The sequence below is a fragment of the Tauraco erythrolophus genome, chromosome 18, assembly GCF_009769465.1.
Source record: "Tauraco erythrolophus isolate bTauEry1 chromosome 18, bTauEry1.pri, whole genome shotgun sequence".
In the NCBI taxonomy this organism is placed as follows: Eukaryota; Metazoa; Chordata; class Aves; order Musophagiformes; family Musophagidae; genus Tauraco; species Tauraco erythrolophus.
Window position 1 is genome coordinate 15,671,442 of NC_141482.1, and position 17,324 is coordinate 15,688,765.

A 17,324-nucleotide genomic window follows, 5' to 3' on the forward strand; every position below is an offset into this window, starting at 1 on the left:
AGAATTCTTCTGTATGAAACATCTGGTATTGGCCTATCCATAATAGCTATTCTCATATTTAAGACAGACAAAGGAATACTGTAGTTGCAAACTCCAAAAGCTTCCCTGAGAACCTTTTTTCCATTGCGCTTTCCACTGGAGATCCAGAACTGCTCTTCGGATTTCTTTCAGAAAATAAAAATAAGGTACTTTATAATACTTCAGAGTTCCCATGCCCAGTGGATATCTGAACACCTCGGGGTTGGGAGGCCCAGCACAGGTTCAGATTTACAGGTAGCTTGCAGCTCCAGCACTTGTAGCAACACAGAACATAACTCATGTGTGAGTAGGTGGTCTGGACATAGGACCATAGACAACATGAGGGTTTAAGCCAGTCTTACGCTAGTCTTGGATCAGACAAGACCCTGTTCTTGCAATGTTTTAACCCTTGGATCAACTCTGCAAGAGCATGGCAACTCAGGAAAGACGCCTGCTCTTCACCAGCTATCGAGCCCCACAGCCTTCTGGAGAATTTAACCTTCCATCCTGACCTACCTCGTGGTCCGGGTAGAAAAATCCTACTTTTCTCGAGAAGGTCCAAAGTTAAGTAAATGAGAACATTGAGTTCGATCAGTTCCACGTCTCAGAAATGGCCTCTTGGTTACATTTTGGTCCTTTTTTTTTTTTTCTTTTTTTTTTTTTTTCATTCATTAAACAAGTTTTCTAACTTGTAAACCTGAATACTTGGAGGGAAAGTTCCATCTTACAGTCCGTTCGCTTGCTCATCTCCATCCTGCGGCACTAGACCTGGATGCCCTTGACGGCTTGCTTGATGCTCTCCAGCAGGTCCTTGTTCTCCGGGTTCTGGTAGCACTCCTGGTTGGTGTACATGTCGGTCAGCGTGTTCACGTACGCATCAAAGTTCTGCTCACTAATTGGCTCCTGCAGCCCAAAAAAAAGGCAAATAAAAGTGTTAGGAGTAGAGCAAGAAGAGGCTGAGATGTTTCTTTGCAATTAATCATCTGTATTTTTTAATTAATCATCCAAGGCCAGGTTGGATGAGGCTTTGAGCAACCTGGTGTAGTGGAGGGTTTCCCTGTCCATGGCAGGGGGGTTGGAACTAGATGATCTTTGAGGTCCCTTCCAACCCAAACCGTTCTGTGATTCTATGTACCAACAGCCAAAGGTCTCCACGTCGGAGCCTTTTTGTGCGTGGTGCTGTAGGTACAGAAGTCTCATTGTGCAACTCCTGATCCTGCCAGGTCTTAACTAGGTCCTTAATTTTATGCGTTGGCCTCGTGCAACTATTAACAGCATCAGGTTAAGTGTGTGCAGGCAGTTTGACAGGCTCAAGGGTGAATTAAGCCATGGAAGTGAAGGGCTGGAGGACGAGAGGAGGCAGGGAGTGCTGAAGCATCACGGAGGGAATGAAAGGCAAAGTTGGGACAGGAGCCTGGTCACCTTGGGCTCGCCTCTGCCCATGCCAGCACGCTGCACCGTACAGCTTTTGCTTTTGAGGGCCATCGTGGGAACCTTGCAAATATCTAACTCGGAGTTAACGGGGAAAAAATAAAGGACGAAGGAAGAGAAAGAACAGGAATAAAATGAGCATGTAAGTCTCGTGGGCATTATTTAATTGGAGTTGCCTGAAACCTTGAAAAAATATTTGCTGAACAGTTTATTTGACCTTTATGTGTCAAATACTTTACAGAAAAGCACTCAGCGAGCGGTTTTCTGCCAGTTAGGCAGCTGGGTGAACGTTATCCAAAACTGCTCTGCTGGAGGATGGCTTCTCTCCAACCAGCCTGAATTTAAATACAAACCCCAATGAAAAGGTTTCCTAAAAAAAAACCCCAGAAGATGGCAGAAAAAAATAATCCCAAAGCTCATTCCTCTGATCCTGGTGATGGTCTTTATGAGTTGTACGAGGACAGCTTCCACAACAACACGAGCCCCCCCCGCCCCACACCTGGTTTTGACAACACTAATTACATTCCTGGGAATAGAGAGAAGGTAATTAATAGCCTTTTGTGGTTTTACTATTTTAATGCAGTCTTTTCATTTTGCAGTAACTCTATGGTAACATGCTGTGGGCTGTTAGACCTTGTTAAATTAAACAAAATACACTCTCTTTAAGAATGCTATTCTTTGGCTGCCAGCTATTCAAAACTGAATTGAAACTACCTGCATTATAATAGGAGCTGTAAGATCTTTCTGACGTTGAAATCCAATCCCTCCTGATCTCTGCTTGTGCTGTCTTAGCCTAAAAGGCACTGGGTGCCCTTGATAAAGTTTCCTATTTTGTGATAATGCTCCCAGACGTAATGAGGCAGAACAATAGATACAAAGGGAGATGGGCAGAAAATGACAACAAAAGGGAGATGTAATGCACGCTTCAGAGATAAGGAGAAAGGACTGATCTTATAAAGGACACGTAGGTGTGGGTAAAGAAATTCTCCCACTCTTTAATTGTACATAAGCCTCATCGTGAGTGGGGTTTGGCACGGCTCCCTTGGTCACGCCGGGTGGGGCGAGCGCTGTCCAAGTTTCTTACCATGTGCGGAAGGCGGATATTGGCAAGACTTTGGATTAGAGCCTGGCTCAACCCTGAGAGCTCCAGGAACAGGGCTTCGTTTTGCTCCTCTATGATTTTATTTTCCTCCTCAATGTTCTTCAGGTTCTTCTCCATGGTGGAGATCTGCAGAGCAAAGAGCAGGGCAGGGTTACCAGCCCTCACGCCACGGCACCCACCACCGCCCACGCAAGGGGCTTGGCCATGAATCCAAGGGCTTGGACGCACATCCAAGCACACAAACCTGCGACTGCAGTTTCACCATGGCTGCTTCCATCTCCGAGTTGGACTCGTTCAGCTCACTGATCTCCTTGTTCAGCTGCTTGATCTCTTCGTCGTTCTCCAGAACTGCAGGAGGGAAGGTCGCGGGCAGTCAGCAAACGCTCGTGGGAAAATCAAAACCATTGGGCTTTCTGCTGAGCCCATCCTGTTGTGTAGACATCACTGCTCACAAAGTCCTCGTCTTTGCTTCTACATCCTCTAAACGGGATGCACATCTCACCTGCTTTTTTTTATTAATATTTTTTTTAATAAGGTTTTTAGCATCACAGTTCAATGATACTTTATAGGTCAATATGTAAATGCAGAAGCCAACGACAGCGCAGCGGTTGGAGTCCAGCACCTCCACGCACCCTGCAAGGTTGATTGCCCTGAAAACTCAGGTCACTCTGTCCAGCCCTGAGTTTGGGAAGATGCCATTTAAAAAACTAATGCACGCCTTGATTAGAAATGATGAGGTTCATAAAATAAAGCAACGTTTCTAGAAGAGTGCAGGTATTTATAGATTCCAAACTATATAAGGATACAAGTTAAATGCCTGAACCTTGTCAAATACCGTGGAAACCTCAGTAATTGTGCTGGAAATGTAAAGTGCCATCGCTAACAAAATTCCAGATCCAGAAATATCTGTGGGATTAAAAGCCGTGAATAGCTGAAAAATCACTGAACCACTGCAAGGGACTTGTGAAAATGCCAGTGAACATTTGAAAAAATATCTCGATTTCAGCATTAATTCTTTTCGCCTGGAATTTCACTATGGAAACTCCTTCTTTATCATTTCACCTGCTCCCTCCTAGTGTGTCACTCAGGGAGCAGTGCTGGTACCATGCCACCCCCAATACCCAAGCAAGCCAAGAAATGGATGTTCATAGCACATGATAAGCTTGCAAATCTGTGGCCAGCTTTCAGTTGCAAAGAAGATGATATACGGGCTCGATACCCTGACACACCTGCAAGGCAAAAGGAGTGAAAGTCCTTACCATCGCTGGTCTTGAACTTTGTGTTGAGAATTTCATCCCCTGAGAGTTTTCCTTTCTTCCCAGCAAAAGTAGCTCTTGGACACCCTGACAAACTGAAAAGCAAGTAAAAATGGATTTCATAAACTCTCGGTATTTATAGGTGCTTATGTTCCCAACAAGAACACATACCATTTGGTGGAGTTCCCGCTGCGAGACAGTTCTTCTAAAAGCTTTTTATGGTACAGAGGAAATTGCTTTATGAATAATGCCACAAAACTCCCCATTTATAAAGCGAGAGCAATTTTCTCTGAACAAAGATTCAAAAACACATTGTATCCTAACAGAGAGGGCATGACAGGTGAGGAAGGTGAGACAAGCCTCGCTGGTTTGGGCATCAAAGCCTTGTTTTGGGCACTAAAGTCCTGTTCTGGCTTGCTCATGGAAGGACTTTTCAGGATGTTGCCCAATCCACATCTAACTATTGCGATATTAAAACAATTACACGTTTTCTTCCACGTAGGAAGCTTCAACCTTGGAGCAATCTGAGGTCAGCATTAAAAACACCAGCTCTCGAGCCTTGCATGAAGAGCTGAATGATGCTCAAGCAGCATCTGCAGGCAGGTAGGTTAGTCTACAGCAACGCTGTCACGCTCACGATGATTTCAACCCTCTGATTTACCTTCTGTGAGTGAGGAAGCTTCCATTGGCGTGGCCGGAGCCGTCGCAGCCCGGGGTAGGGCAGGTAGGGCCTTCATTCTTCAATGACTTCCAGGAAAACGAGGAGCCATTGAGCGATCCCTCCTTCTGCCTGCGCGCTGCGAGAGGGCACCCCGACGCGCTCCGGTGAGAGGCGTATTTGCCGCTGATGTGTCCGAGCCCAACGCAGCCAGGAACTGGACACCTGGGCACAGGGAATTACCAAAAATTACAGCACGGGAATGAAGAAGGACGTAAGGAAATTAGGGACAAGCAGGAATGAGGAAGCCTGGGAAGCGAGCATTGGCATTTGGGCATCTCATCTGGACCTTATGTGGTAGGTGCTTTGTTGATGGAAAGAGCAGATGGGAAATGAAGAGCTACGACTGTCCCTTCAAAAGAGACAAAGAGAACCAGGGTGGATCCTGCAAGAGGGAAAGACCGGGGAGGTCCCATCACACTCACACTTAACAGCAGAAGCAGGTCCCCGTGGTGTCCCAAACCGTGTGTTTGGTGCCTCATTGAGGGCAAAGAAGGCAGGTTGGGCTGCCTGACGTGGGACCCTGATGTTACCCAAGGCTGATGTACTTGTTCCAAACCATCCCTCATTTACAGCCAGCTCTGCCTGGTGCTACTGCCGGGGAACCCAGAGCCATCACTTTACCACCCTAAATGAGTGCAGTCAACACATCTTTGTCCCATGGGGACACAACCCTTCCCCATGAACCAGTCCCTGCCCTGGAAGCCACTCAGGCACCAACCTGTTCACCGAAAAGATGCAAACCTGCTCCTGCAAAGAGGATGTCCAAGGGGTGCCTGAGCCCGTACCCCATCAGACAGGACAGATAAACCCTGGGGCACCGCTCAGCCTGCAGCCATGGCACGGCCTCGCATGCCTTCTCCTCCTCCTCCTCCTGCTTTCACATCCTGAGGCTACCAAGAGATCAACCTGTGCTCCCGATGGGATAAAAGTGGGAATTACTGTCAAGATGAGCCCTTCCACCCATTCCTTTACCGCCGTTCCTTGCTGGTTAAGGTGGATGGGAGCTGCGAGGAGCATCACAGGAGCTGCTAATTGCCAAGAGGGTGGGTGCCTCCAAAAGGCACCTCTCTCCTCCCCACCTCATGGCACACTCACTAAATTCAGCCTTTCAAAAAAAAAAAAACCCCATGGATCTATTAAAGTTTCTGCTGTGGTTTGCATTTGTTTAAAGCTGCTAGTCAATTAGAAATCCAGTTAAAAGTTTATTACTCAAGGGAGGTTACTCCGAAACGGGGAGGAGGTGGAAATAGGTAAGAAATGGCAAAAACAACCCCGTGTCCTCGGTTTGAAAGCAATTAGGGACTGCGAGTTTCCCCGGCAAAATATCCGCTGAGCCGCTCCCGAAAAATGGCAAGCTGCGTTTCTCCGCAGAAATGATTACCCTGATTGTTTATATTTCCTACAAAAGGGAGTTGACAGCAGAGGGGGGGGGGGAGCTGCACACCCAGCCTTTTCCCGAGATAATTTGAAAAATGCTGATCTCGATTTTAATCAGCTGCAAATGCAGCACAATTCACTTATAATATCCCTGCCAGCAGGATCCTCAGTAAATTCATAACATCATTGCTTTTATATGATCACGAGCAAATTACTGAATCCTCAGGAGGAAAAGGAGAGGGGAAAAAAAAAAAAAAGAGCAAGAGATAAAGAGACAAACCCCAGCATTTAGCATGCAGCCGTTACAGCCCAACCGTTACACTGTTAATTTAACTTTCATTACACTTTCATTGTTAAAAAATAAAGCAGAGCCTTATTGTGCAAAACAGCTGGCTTGGACATTTTTTAGATTTTTTTTTTTAAATTATTATTATTTAACGGAAGCACCAGTAACGTTCGATCAATCAGGCGGCCGTGGATGCTTCTGTTTTGTGCCAGGGCTGGGCTGAAGGTTGAGGTGATCTGCTCAATCGCAGCAAACTCCTTGAAGGATGAACAGCAAAACCAACAGGGACTAAAATGACTTTCTCCTCGGTCGCGATGTGCAAAAATCAGCCGGGTTCCAAGCGGCGCTCACGGAGGATGGATTTGGAGCCAAACCTCCCCTCGCTGCGGGAGGCAGAGCACCGGCGGCCCGAGGGCTGGGAAGGGCCCGTTGCACCGTGGTGCTTTGCACATCTCAGAGGAGCTTCTGCTCCTCCTGGGTGTACCAGGCCAGGGGGGGATGGTAGGGGACACCTTCATGTCCCCGTGCCACAGGGACCCTAGCAGCCCACCCGCCATCCCATCAGCTTCCGAGGCTGACGGCATCAGCTTTCTAGGAGGCAGAAAATCCCAGCGCTGGTGATGCTCCAGCCCCGTTTCTTGCCATTTTAGCCTCCCAGCGTTTGCACCTTTAGGGTGGACTAGGGGAGACCCACCCCCATCCTTCTGCTGGGGGTGCCCTGACAGCTCCTGCCATCTTCTCGTGCAAGATCCAGCTTCGCCATAACAAAACAGCCCCTTTCTCCCTGTGCTGGGAGCCCCTTTGCAGCTGGGAGAGAGCTGCTCGGCACATCCACGACCATTCCCAGCCCTGAACGGGGCAGACACAGAGCAGCAAAGCCACCGCTTCTCCTGCCCCACAGGGAACACTTCCCTGGGGAAAACATGGAGAGAGGCAACATCCTCCGGCTGCGGTAAAAGCAGCAAACGGCATCGCGTGGCTGCGCTTGCCACTTGTCCTTTGCCTCGCTGTGTCCCCAGTTCATGGCACAGCATTACACCACCGCCAGTGATTTAGTGTATTTGAGCCAAAAAAAGGATTTTTTTCCCCCACAGATTCGCGAGTAGGTTGCTTAATTTTTAATAAACTCCGCTAACTCCTGCTAATTATCACACGGCTCATTTAACTAGGAGGCTTTCCTTCCTGTAGACCGAGGAGTAAGAACAGAGCAGATGGCTCAAATATCATCTCTTTCTTAAAGGTCCTTCTCCCTGCTGGCGCATCCCGGTTCCCCGCAGCCCCCGCCGGGCTCTTCCGCACCCACCAGTTCCCGCTCCGGCTCCAGGGCAAAACCCGTCTCTGCGGAATTACTCACCTCTGCCCTTCTGAAAGGGCAAGACCTGCCCTAGGGATACAACAGGGGGGAAAAAAGATGCATTTGGGGACAGCAGACTGTCCTCTGTTTGGCCAGAAATGCCAGCGCTCACAGGCATCCAAAAACTCTTGGAGGGTGTTGATAAGTTTTTCCATGTTTCTTTTTATCCCTCTCCACCTGCATGCTCTGGGTGAGCCGACAGACTCTGGAAAGGCTAGGGATGCTCTGGGTTAACAAACAATAGGATCCTGGAGTAGATGCTGGCCCTGGCCCTGCCGTAAAGGCTTTGATGTCCTGTAGCACCTGGACCCCGAACCTCGAATCAGGCCCTGGATGCTGAGCCCGGGATGCTCGGGCTTGCTAAAAGTCAGGATGCATGGATTTCACAGCAAACAAAAGCTCCTGAGGCAGACTAAGGGATTTAAAATCTCTGTTCCCAGTAGGAATAAACCCTCTGGGATGTTTTGAAAAATTCAGCCTGAGGCAGCAGAAAAAGGCTTTTAGACTCTACAAAACGTGTCTTATTTAGCATTACCGAATCCTGACCCGACTCGGCGCTGAATAATTTCTGTTTCTGCTGTGCTCCTGAGAGTTAAGTGAGCCTGCCAGCACCCCTCGCCTGCCTGAAAACCTACAATGTTTTCCCTGACTGTGGGTTTTTACCCTCTTTTACAACACTGGTGATTTTTCCAGGGATTCTATAAAGCACAGGTAGGAGAGGGACTGTTCGTGCCCTACCAGCCTCCCTTTCACATCTGCAAAAACAACTAAAAAAAAACCCCCCCACCGTTACCTCCCCACCACCCAATTTTCCACTCAAGTTGCAAAATTGGAACACCATTTTGGGGACGAGGGAAAATTTCCCTGGGAAGCAGCGGAAGAGCTTCAGCAGTGGGTGCAAGGGTGGGATGTGGGACGGATGCTGCTCCCCTCCGTGTAAATCTGTACGAGGCAAACGGGATCGAGCGAAAGGGTCCGCTCGGGAGTTTCCTCCAGACTTACTTCATCAGCTCTGGGTCTTCTTTATCATCCTTTGTCGGGGTGATCTTGATCCCACTTTTCTTGGCACGAGGGCAGCCTGACAGACTGTGGTTAAAAAGAGAAGAAAGGGCTGTCTCACTGGCAGAATCACTGCATTTGCTATTCCCCCGCTTCAGTCATCTTTCCCTTGAATTTCGCACAGTGTTTTTGATCTCTCTCGTTTTGCAGCTTCACATCACGAGGAGAAGTCAGGAGTAAAAAAAAAAAAAAAAAAAAAAAAATTGAGGGAGATGGACAGTAATTAATGGTGTCTAGATAAGAAGATATCTGCTAACAGCCTGCAATGTTTAATGGAATTGTTGAAACAGAAGGCTCAGATCTCTGTTATTAATGCTCTAAAGTGATAATAGAAGTCATAAATAGGTAGCATTATTAACAGGAACATTGCATCAGCTAAAATCTGACCCTTTGTCTTTTATTCTGTTGAAGGGAGCTTCTAATCAGATGCTGGAAACATCAAAAAAAAAAGAGAAGTCAGATTAAAGAGATGAAAATAGGCTTCAGTTGTCAGTAACATTAATGTTTTATTCAGAACTTTACAACTCTGCCCACTGCAGGGGAAAAAAAAAATAATAAAAAAAAAAACAACAGAAAGAGGCTACAGAGAAAATAATTTGAGGGAGATCTTACCTTCTATGCGATGCATAATTTCCTGTTATGTGACCAGAGCCATCACAACCAGGAGTAGGGCACCTGCGGAGGAAAGGGATGCTCGGATTAGCCCGGGGATGCGAGGGGGGGATCGACGCTCTGCGACAGCTCGTTTCAAAGGGAAACCTGGGGACTGTCAACACAGAAGCAGGTTTTTCTTCCTGCCCCTTCTCCCTCGGTAAGAACAAGGTCTGGTCTGTCGTATCCACGACACCGAAGTCGATGCATCGCTGCGTGATGTCGGCGTTGGAAGGGAACATCTGTGGGAAGCGGTGGGGATGTTGGGAGGGCAGCAGGTGGCTGCTCTCCAAAGCAGGGACGTGGGTCCCAGCCTCTGTCCTCACCCTCATGAAAGGGACAGCTCAGGAGATGATAACAAAGGAGCCAAAAAAAGATCTCTAGGACAGTGTCTGTCTTCCTGGGGAAGACATAAGGAGATGGCAGGTACCATCCAGGGCCCTTGGGCTGGATGCAAGTCCAGACAAGATACTAGAAATTAGCTGGCAACTCTGGACAGCTTGGCCATCAAGCTTCCTCCTCCAGGGCCACCTCGACCAACACTAAGGGGAAGCCCAACAGAGGGTCTCATCTCAATTTGGGGTGATTTGCTGGGGCTGATCTCATAGCAGGCAACAGACACCCCACCCCAGGAGAGTCCTCAGAGTCCAAAACCATTTGATGCCCCTGATGGAAAGTAATGAAGGAATAGGAGGGAAAAGGTTAGGTTAACCTCGGGTCTCCTCCTTCCCTAACGCCATTGGCAAGGGACAGGGGGTCTGCAAGGGGACAGCTGCCTGCAGGGCCCAGGGCTGGGGATCACCAGGTCACCATGCACGGTGCACCAGCAGCTTCTGGTGCTTCGGTGCAAAACCTGCCCCTTGGTCCTCAGCCGCTGCTGTTACAAAGGGGTCTTTGAAGATGCAGCCACGATCATGGACTTGAAGGTAAGCATCCAGCACTGCGGGACGTGATTGAAAGCAAAGCCTGGAGAATAGTCCTGTGATCACACAAACCTACACAAAGGCTGGCGGGGGCTGCGAGTGCCGGCAAAGATAACAGCACGAGTTCAGCGCCGCGTCATTAGGGGAGCAGGAGCCAGAAAGGTGAGGGGGTATGAAGTACCACGAGCACAAAGACGTGCTCTGAATGCTGTAGGTGACGTGGCGGACATAAAAGTTGTCATGGGGACAAGGAGGAGAGGCGAGGAGTGCTCGCCCAGGATGCTGGGGCTGGTGGAGTCAAGTGATTAGGACAGGGGGGAGGAAATCCACGGTGCCGCTGTGGGAGCCACCAGCACCCGGTTTGGTAGCGCTGGTTGAGACCCTACCACAAAGCAGGGATTGGTGTCTCCTGGACACCCGAAGTGAACTGATGGGCAACACATGATGGTGCACGGGCAGCCCGAGGATGATGCCTTTGGGAAAGCTCGTGCCTGACCTAAGCAATGGTATAGTTGGGCTGCTCTGGTCCCTGGGAGTCAACAGAGCAATGACTTCCACAGATGCTTTTAGTTCTGCAGCTTGGAAAAGGGCCTTTTAAAAAGTTCTCTTCTTTTTCTGTTAGAAAACATCAAAATTCTCCTCCTTGCACTAGTTCTGAGGGAGGATTTGGCATTTGTGGGGCATCAAAGAGTTTCCATTGGTGAAAAAAATTGACACTTTACCTAAGGTGGGAGAGGAGGAACATGTCCTGGTCCTAGAAGATTGACAGGGAGACTAAGTCAGGATGGATGCTTAGCCTGCTCAGACCCAGGAAATGACTGTGACATTTCCCTCCTATATGCTTTTAGAATAGAAAGCAAAACTATTTGTTCTAGCTTTGGGGTGGGATGAAATTATGAAAACACTAACACCGAACTCCTTTTGCCTTTCAGGACTTTTAAAAAAGGAAGAGAAGTGATTTGAGTTTTATTTTTAATTATCTGGAGGCAAATCATACCGACAGAGACCTTTTATTGCATGTTCCAGCCTGGAGCTATTTTTTTTTATATCAGGGATATTAACCCCTGAAATAGAATTTATAATAAGAACACTGACATGGCCTTATCTGAAGCTGTGAAAAGCAATGACTGCGCTATCTGTAATATCTCCAAATCCTCTTCCCTTCCTCCCTCCTCTGCTCCCATCCTCACCAGGACATAGGAAAAAAAAAAAAAACAACCAGAACTGGGAAATAACATTAAAAAGCTTTGTTTTGGCCAAAAGTCTCCTGTTTTATATAGTATTTTGATAAAAAGTGCTGACATCAGGTGCCCAAGGGGAGCAGGGGATGCCGCACGGCTCGGCGTGATGCTCAGTCTCAGTGACGACCCCGTTTGCTTTTTCTCTGGACCCCTACTGGAAACCAGCATTGTTCCCGAGAGCTTTTAATATCTTTAACGCTAATTGCCTGATCACTGGGCTGTTCTTTAAGGCTGTTGGAGAAACACCAGTTCAGCAAAGTTCTCTTAAGAGGTTCTTTCAAAATGTATATCGTCTATAATGCGTGATTAAGTGTACTTAGCGCTAATCATGCGAGTCCTTTCCCTCCACTAGCATATTCTATTAATATCAACTAATCCAGCTCCTTTTTCCACCTCTATGATAAGGAGCAGGCAGTTAACAAACATTTTTCCTGGCACCAGCAGTTGCATCGGCGCTGGGGTGCAGAGCAGTCCCAGACCCACGCTGCCCTCTGGGCCACCAAAAAGGGATTTGGGGCTTTACTGACCACCTTAATGACCAAAGGGGCTCCCTCTTGACTCGACTACTCTTACCATGGCTCCAAACATCAGTGGTTGCATACAGGACACAGGACATATTTATTTTTTTATGATGAGCCTGTGCAATATGAAGTGTCCCATGAAGTTTTACTCTTGGTAGAGGTTTTTCAGTTACGAATATTTCAGTGTCTAAATAATTGTGAAACTGGATTCAGCAAAGCAGGGAGCTCGGAGGAGAATCAGCCTCCAAAACTAGGCTGGCTCCATGGAAGTGATGGTGGAAAAAAATTCACAATTAGCTTTACCCCAAAGTTGTAGGTTGGGCGGGGGATGGTTCAGGTTCTCCCAGTCTCTCTATCTATTTTAAATACCATTTTTATTGAAACTTTCTTTAGGGGAGGCAACCTAAGAGAGAATTTGCTAAACTTTCGTGTGAAGAATAAGCTCCTAGTGAAAATGGGGAGCTTTGGGAAGACAACAGCAAAGATGATAACAGGATTCAGAAGAAAATACTTGAATGAAAACATCAAGACTAGGTTCGTCCCACCAGGAGCAGAAATGGGAACAAAGATATTTGAGTGCCCGTGAGCCCTTTGCCACCGGCTCAGGATCCGGCCTCACCAAACGTTTGCTTGTTCCATCTTTTCCTTCCCTCACAAATCAAACTCCCATGGAAATGAATAGGAATCTCTGTCCCTGCATCCCGAACAGCCCCTAAAATTTAGCATAAAATTAGCATCCTTGTTCTCCCAGAGTTGGCTTCGCGATGTCCTGGCAGTATTTTCCCAGCTGGGTCTCTATCCAATACTGAAGCGTGTGCCTTTGTCCAGGCTTTGGATTGTCTGAGGGCTGTACAAAAGCGTTGAACGAGAAGGGTTATGGCACACACTCGGGAAACGAGAGCTTGGGAAAAGATGCAAAAATCAAGAAGGGAATAGCATATTTCTACAGTGCCCAAAGGAAACCTGCCAGGGCTCCAGGTTATTTCTAATCACTGCCGTGATCCCCCTCTTCCCCAAAAATAAGCCTTGCTCCATGATGGTGACTCTTCCCAACGTGGCAGCTGGAGGCTGGGCTCCACCAGAACTCCTCGCTGGCAGATTTTGAGCGGCTCTTGGAAAGGAGAAGGGAGGGGATGGAAAAGCAAAAGCAGAGCAAGAGGAAGGGAGGACAGGGAGAAGGAAGAGAGAAAAAAGGGTGGAAAAAAAAGGAAAAAAAAAGGAGTTCCAAGTTGAGCGCAAACATACTTGAGGTCAGCAGAGTGGGCAGCCATGAGGTTTCTGAGGCTCTTGTCAGCAAGAGGACAACCAGAAAGGCTGAAAGAGAAGAGATGGAATATCTGGATAAGCAAAAAAAAAAAAAAAAAAAAAGGAAAAAAGGAAAAAGAAAAAGGGTTGGGGCTTGGGAAGGGAGAGGGGCAACAGAAGGTGGGGTGGAAACAGAACCAAACTATCCACATGGTTAAAAAATATACTAAAAGAAAAACAAAGTTGTCTTTAGAGTCCAAACCATGAAAAAAAGGTCAACCCACCTGCGGTGAGAGGCATAGTTTCCTGTTATGTGTCCGCTGCCATCACAGCCTGGGGTTGGACAACTGGGCAACAACAACAACAATGAGTGTAAGTGCTGGGAAGGAACGGATTCACCCGAGAGCCACGGATCCACAAAGCCCCGGTGCCAGACCCCTTACACCAGCTCCTTCCATTGCACCCCAGCAGGTGTTTATATGTTTGCATGCACATAAACCAGCTGTTTCCCTTTCACCTCCCTTTCTTTCCTTTTTTCTTGCCAAAAGATCACAAGGATCCTGAAAAAAAATTGAAAAAATTGGGAAAACTTCCTAGCAAATGTGAAGAAAGTGCTCAAAATGCTTAGTTACTTGGTTTGCTCGGTGGCTGTGGACGACTTAGAGCAGCTGAGTGGGTGGCAGGAGCAAACAGGCACGAGCACCGCCGTCCTGGCGCTGCCAATTTGGGTGATTTTTGCAATACTGAAGCTCTGGCTGCGGGAATCAGCTTGTTCCCTGAAAGCATCAGATTTTAGCTTTCCAAAAGGATTTCTTTTTTCTTTTTTTTCCTCCCAGCCCTTGTAGCTGCAAAGAAAAGCTTGAAAACACTGTTCACTCCAGAAAGGGAATAAAAGGAACCTCTGCCTCGTGTACCTGGGGGCTCCGAAATTGAGGACAGGCAGAAGCTGCCGCGTCCCGCCTGCTGCCTGCCCCAGGAATTGCACTCGTGCGAGTGATGGGAAGAGGTGTCATCATCCCTTCTTGGTGTCCAGGGAATAAAATTCAGTTTGTGCATGAGCGGTGAGGCTCTGGCACAGTCGTGTCCTGCCTGCCTGCCTGAGGCCAGGGGGTGCATGAGAGAGCAGGGATGTCCTGGGACGATTTGACCTGGCAGGTTGAGTCTTGGGGATGCAGCTATTTTCCCTGTTCACCCCTGGGTCCTTTTCACAGCCACAACACCCACATAAGCACCGTGAGCTGTAGATCCAGCGCTGACATGAAGATGTGCTGAAGACTGAAGAGGCTTTGAGCAACCTGGTCTAGTGGAAGGTTTGCCTGCCCATGGCAGGGGGTTTGGAACCAGATGATCTTTAAGGTCCCTTCCAATCCAAACCCTTCTATGACTCTATGTTTGAGCAGCAGTGATGTATGGCTACGTGGTACCCACTCGTGTGCTGACAGCAGGGCAGTGAGAAGATAGATGTGAGGAGCACCTTCACTGATTGTCATCAATGCCTGGAGATGGCCCAAGAACTGCACCCAGACACGGAGCGTCGAACAGACACAGCAGGCGAGTCTGCTCCTGAGTTAACTACAGCTAATTCATTACAGCCCTGGGGCCAGAAAGGAACAAGGATGCTAAATGGGGAGAGAAGGCTCAGGGCTGCCCACGACACTGTTTATTTATTCCAGGGCTGTTTCCATTTAGGAAATTTCTCTGCCCTTGTAATACAATTATAGCACAGGAGGACTTCAGGGCTCTACCTCAGAAATTGCTATTCACATCGCTGCTGGGGTTTAAAAAAAGCCTTTAGAGCTTTGCATCAGGCAGCTGGTCTGTGCTTTGCTCATTTAGGGAAGATGCTGCTGCTGCTCTGCCCCCACGGATCCCTCTGCCTCCTGCTCGCGTAGCCAAATAACCAGCTACGATGTGTAAGGTCAGCAAAACGGCGCCCGCCGCCTCTTCCCTCTTTAACAGATCGGAAGGTCAGACGCACAGGAAAAAAGCCAAGAACGGCAGATCTGCTGGGATGCCTGGGAGGAGAGACCTCCCCTCCCATCACAACCTCCAGACTGATCCCCACCAGCTGTTAGATCAGGGCCAGGTCCCAGCTGCAGCCCTTGGGTCAGACTCCAAAAACTAACCTTTGGTTTGGGGGATCGGTGCGGATGCAGAGCAACGCTCCGTCCAATGGGATAGATCTGGATCAGTAGTTCCACCCGCCCAATGCCATGAATACACAGATGTGAGCTGGGTTAGGATCTCTCCCTCCAACGTAAGGTGCAGCGTGACAGCAATCTTGCTGCAGCCCTAGTCCACATCCTGTGGCCCTGCAGCATCACGGTGATGGAACTCATCGCTCTACGTTAAACAGCCAACAAATCCTGCCTTCCCAACGAGGCACTTTGTGGTTCAACACCCCCATCAGGAAGGTACTGAGATCCCTTGGGTGCCCTGGGCTCCACAGCATCACCCATTGTCCCAAAATAAGGGGGCAGGAGATTGGGCAGGCTCCATCATTGTGCCAGAAACACACTTGCAGGAAAATACTAGGGAAAATGAGCCCTGCAAGGAGGTTTCCACAGCCCCAGCCATGAATCCTTAGAGCACCAAGCTCCCCGGAAAGTTCCTTTCATCACCTCAGAGTTTCAAGGCCATACGGGAATGTATTTTGCCCCAACAATCTGCAGTTGTATGAGGATAGGGTTCCTCTTTGAGTTTTCAGTTGAACCACTTAGATAAGATAAGACCAAGTAAGAAAAGGAGCTACACTTCTAATTTTAAAATGTATTCACTAGTAAATTTTGTCTCCTACCAGTCTGGCTGTCCTGGGCTGTCCGAATGTATAATGTCTTATACATTTTGGAGGAAGAGACAAGAAGGCAGGACTTACGTGAGCAGCTCTTTCTTGATGTCCTTGGAGAGGAATTTAAGCTTGAAGTTTGTTAAAGTAACTTCCCCTGGGTATTTTCGTTCTTCAAAGTTTTCCTCCGACACTTCTTGCTCATCAGCTTCCGAGGAGGCAAAAGAGTGGGCGGCAGGCTCTGACTGCAAGAAAACAGCCAGGAAAAGTAATTGTAGTGGTGGTCATTGCTGCTGAGCCGTGGTGGGAAAGGATCTCAGGTTCATCTCAGTTAGTGCAGCATTGCCAACACTCCTGAGCCCTTTGCGAGCACCTCACAGTACCCAAACCAGAGATCCAATAGTCTGTAATTTCCCCTTTTTATAGGAGAAGTGTGTAACATGTGTCTGTACAGGCATTTACACTTGCCTCTCCCAAGGTCTTGAAGGGATGATGATCAGTGAGGATGACCCATACTCATCCTCAGAGCACCTGCCTCCCCGCAGGCAGAGATGCAGTGCGTTGCTTCCAGTGCCAGGACACTCAACCCAGCCAAGAGGGAATGGTTGAGTTCCCCCACCTGCAAGGACTAATGTTGGTGGCATCTGCTAATGGCAGATATAAATCATCCTGGGGAACGTCACCAGGAGCATCACTGGTGCAGATGAGCTGAAAGGATTTACGATGAAGAAAGCACTGCAGACCCAGGACAACGCAAGTCGTGGGTTCTTCATTGGGAAGAGCATCCCCATGGAGCCAAGAGCACCCGCGTTCACCCCAGGACAGCTCTGCCTCCTGCCTCATTGTCCACAGCTGATGTCTGGTAGCACTGACAAAGCTAATAATATTTGTCTCCTAGGCTGAAAGGGCAAAGTAGGAGTTCTAGGACAACTGTGCGAGCAAACATGGCATTCAATCCCCTATGAGGCATTGTTTAAACATCAAGAGTCACCACTCACCTCTTCTGGCTCCTCTTCCCGCTGACGGTTTGGTTTAGTGTAGTCAATGGGCCCATCCCATTCATCCTGGCGGGAGGTCTGGCTGGACTGGGGGGAGGTCATGGTGCTGCTTGTGGCACTGGTGCTGTTTTGGCGCTGGGACACGTCTGGGGACTTCATGCTGGGACTACTGCTGCAGCTGCTGCTGCTGGGAAAGGTGCTCTCCCGTTTGCGGTGCTTGTTCATACTCAAGTCCAGAGTCCCATTTTCGTCCACCTCAATGTCCATGGACTGAAAGGTTGGAAACATGCCCAATGTTACCAGCAATTCCCTATGGGGACCTTGCCCCTCTTTGTCTTTTGCAGTGAGGGGGGCAG

General features: G+C 48.4%; 1 protein-coding gene across 3 annotated transcripts in view; it reads right to left on the bottom strand.

Moving 5' to 3' along the window:
• Positions 1 to 780: 780 nt before the first annotated feature.
• Positions 781 to 17,324, bottom strand: part of MYT1 (myelin transcription factor 1) — a 41,324-nt gene continuing 24,780 nt past the window's right edge. For all 3 annotated transcript variants that reach the window (XM_086622680.1, XM_086622679.1, XM_086622678.1), the window contains 11 exons: positions 16,969 to 17,238; positions 16,061 to 16,215; positions 13,470 to 13,532; positions 13,186 to 13,254; positions 9,217 to 9,279; positions 8,548 to 8,631; positions 4,469 to 4,690; positions 3,811 to 3,902; positions 2,796 to 2,899; positions 2,534 to 2,677; positions 781 to 921 (listed from right to left, as the gene is read on the bottom strand). In XM_086622680.1, coding sequence (XP_086478806.1) covers positions 781 to 921; positions 2,534 to 2,677; positions 2,796 to 2,899; positions 3,811 to 3,902; positions 4,469 to 4,690; positions 8,548 to 8,631; positions 9,217 to 9,279; positions 13,186 to 13,254; positions 13,470 to 13,532; positions 16,061 to 16,215; positions 16,969 to 17,238 — 1,407 coding nt within the window. The remainder of the gene's footprint in view (positions 922 to 2,533; positions 2,678 to 2,795; positions 2,900 to 3,810; positions 3,903 to 4,468; positions 4,691 to 8,547; positions 8,632 to 9,216; positions 9,280 to 13,185; positions 13,255 to 13,469; positions 13,533 to 16,060; positions 16,216 to 16,968; positions 17,239 to 17,324) is intronic.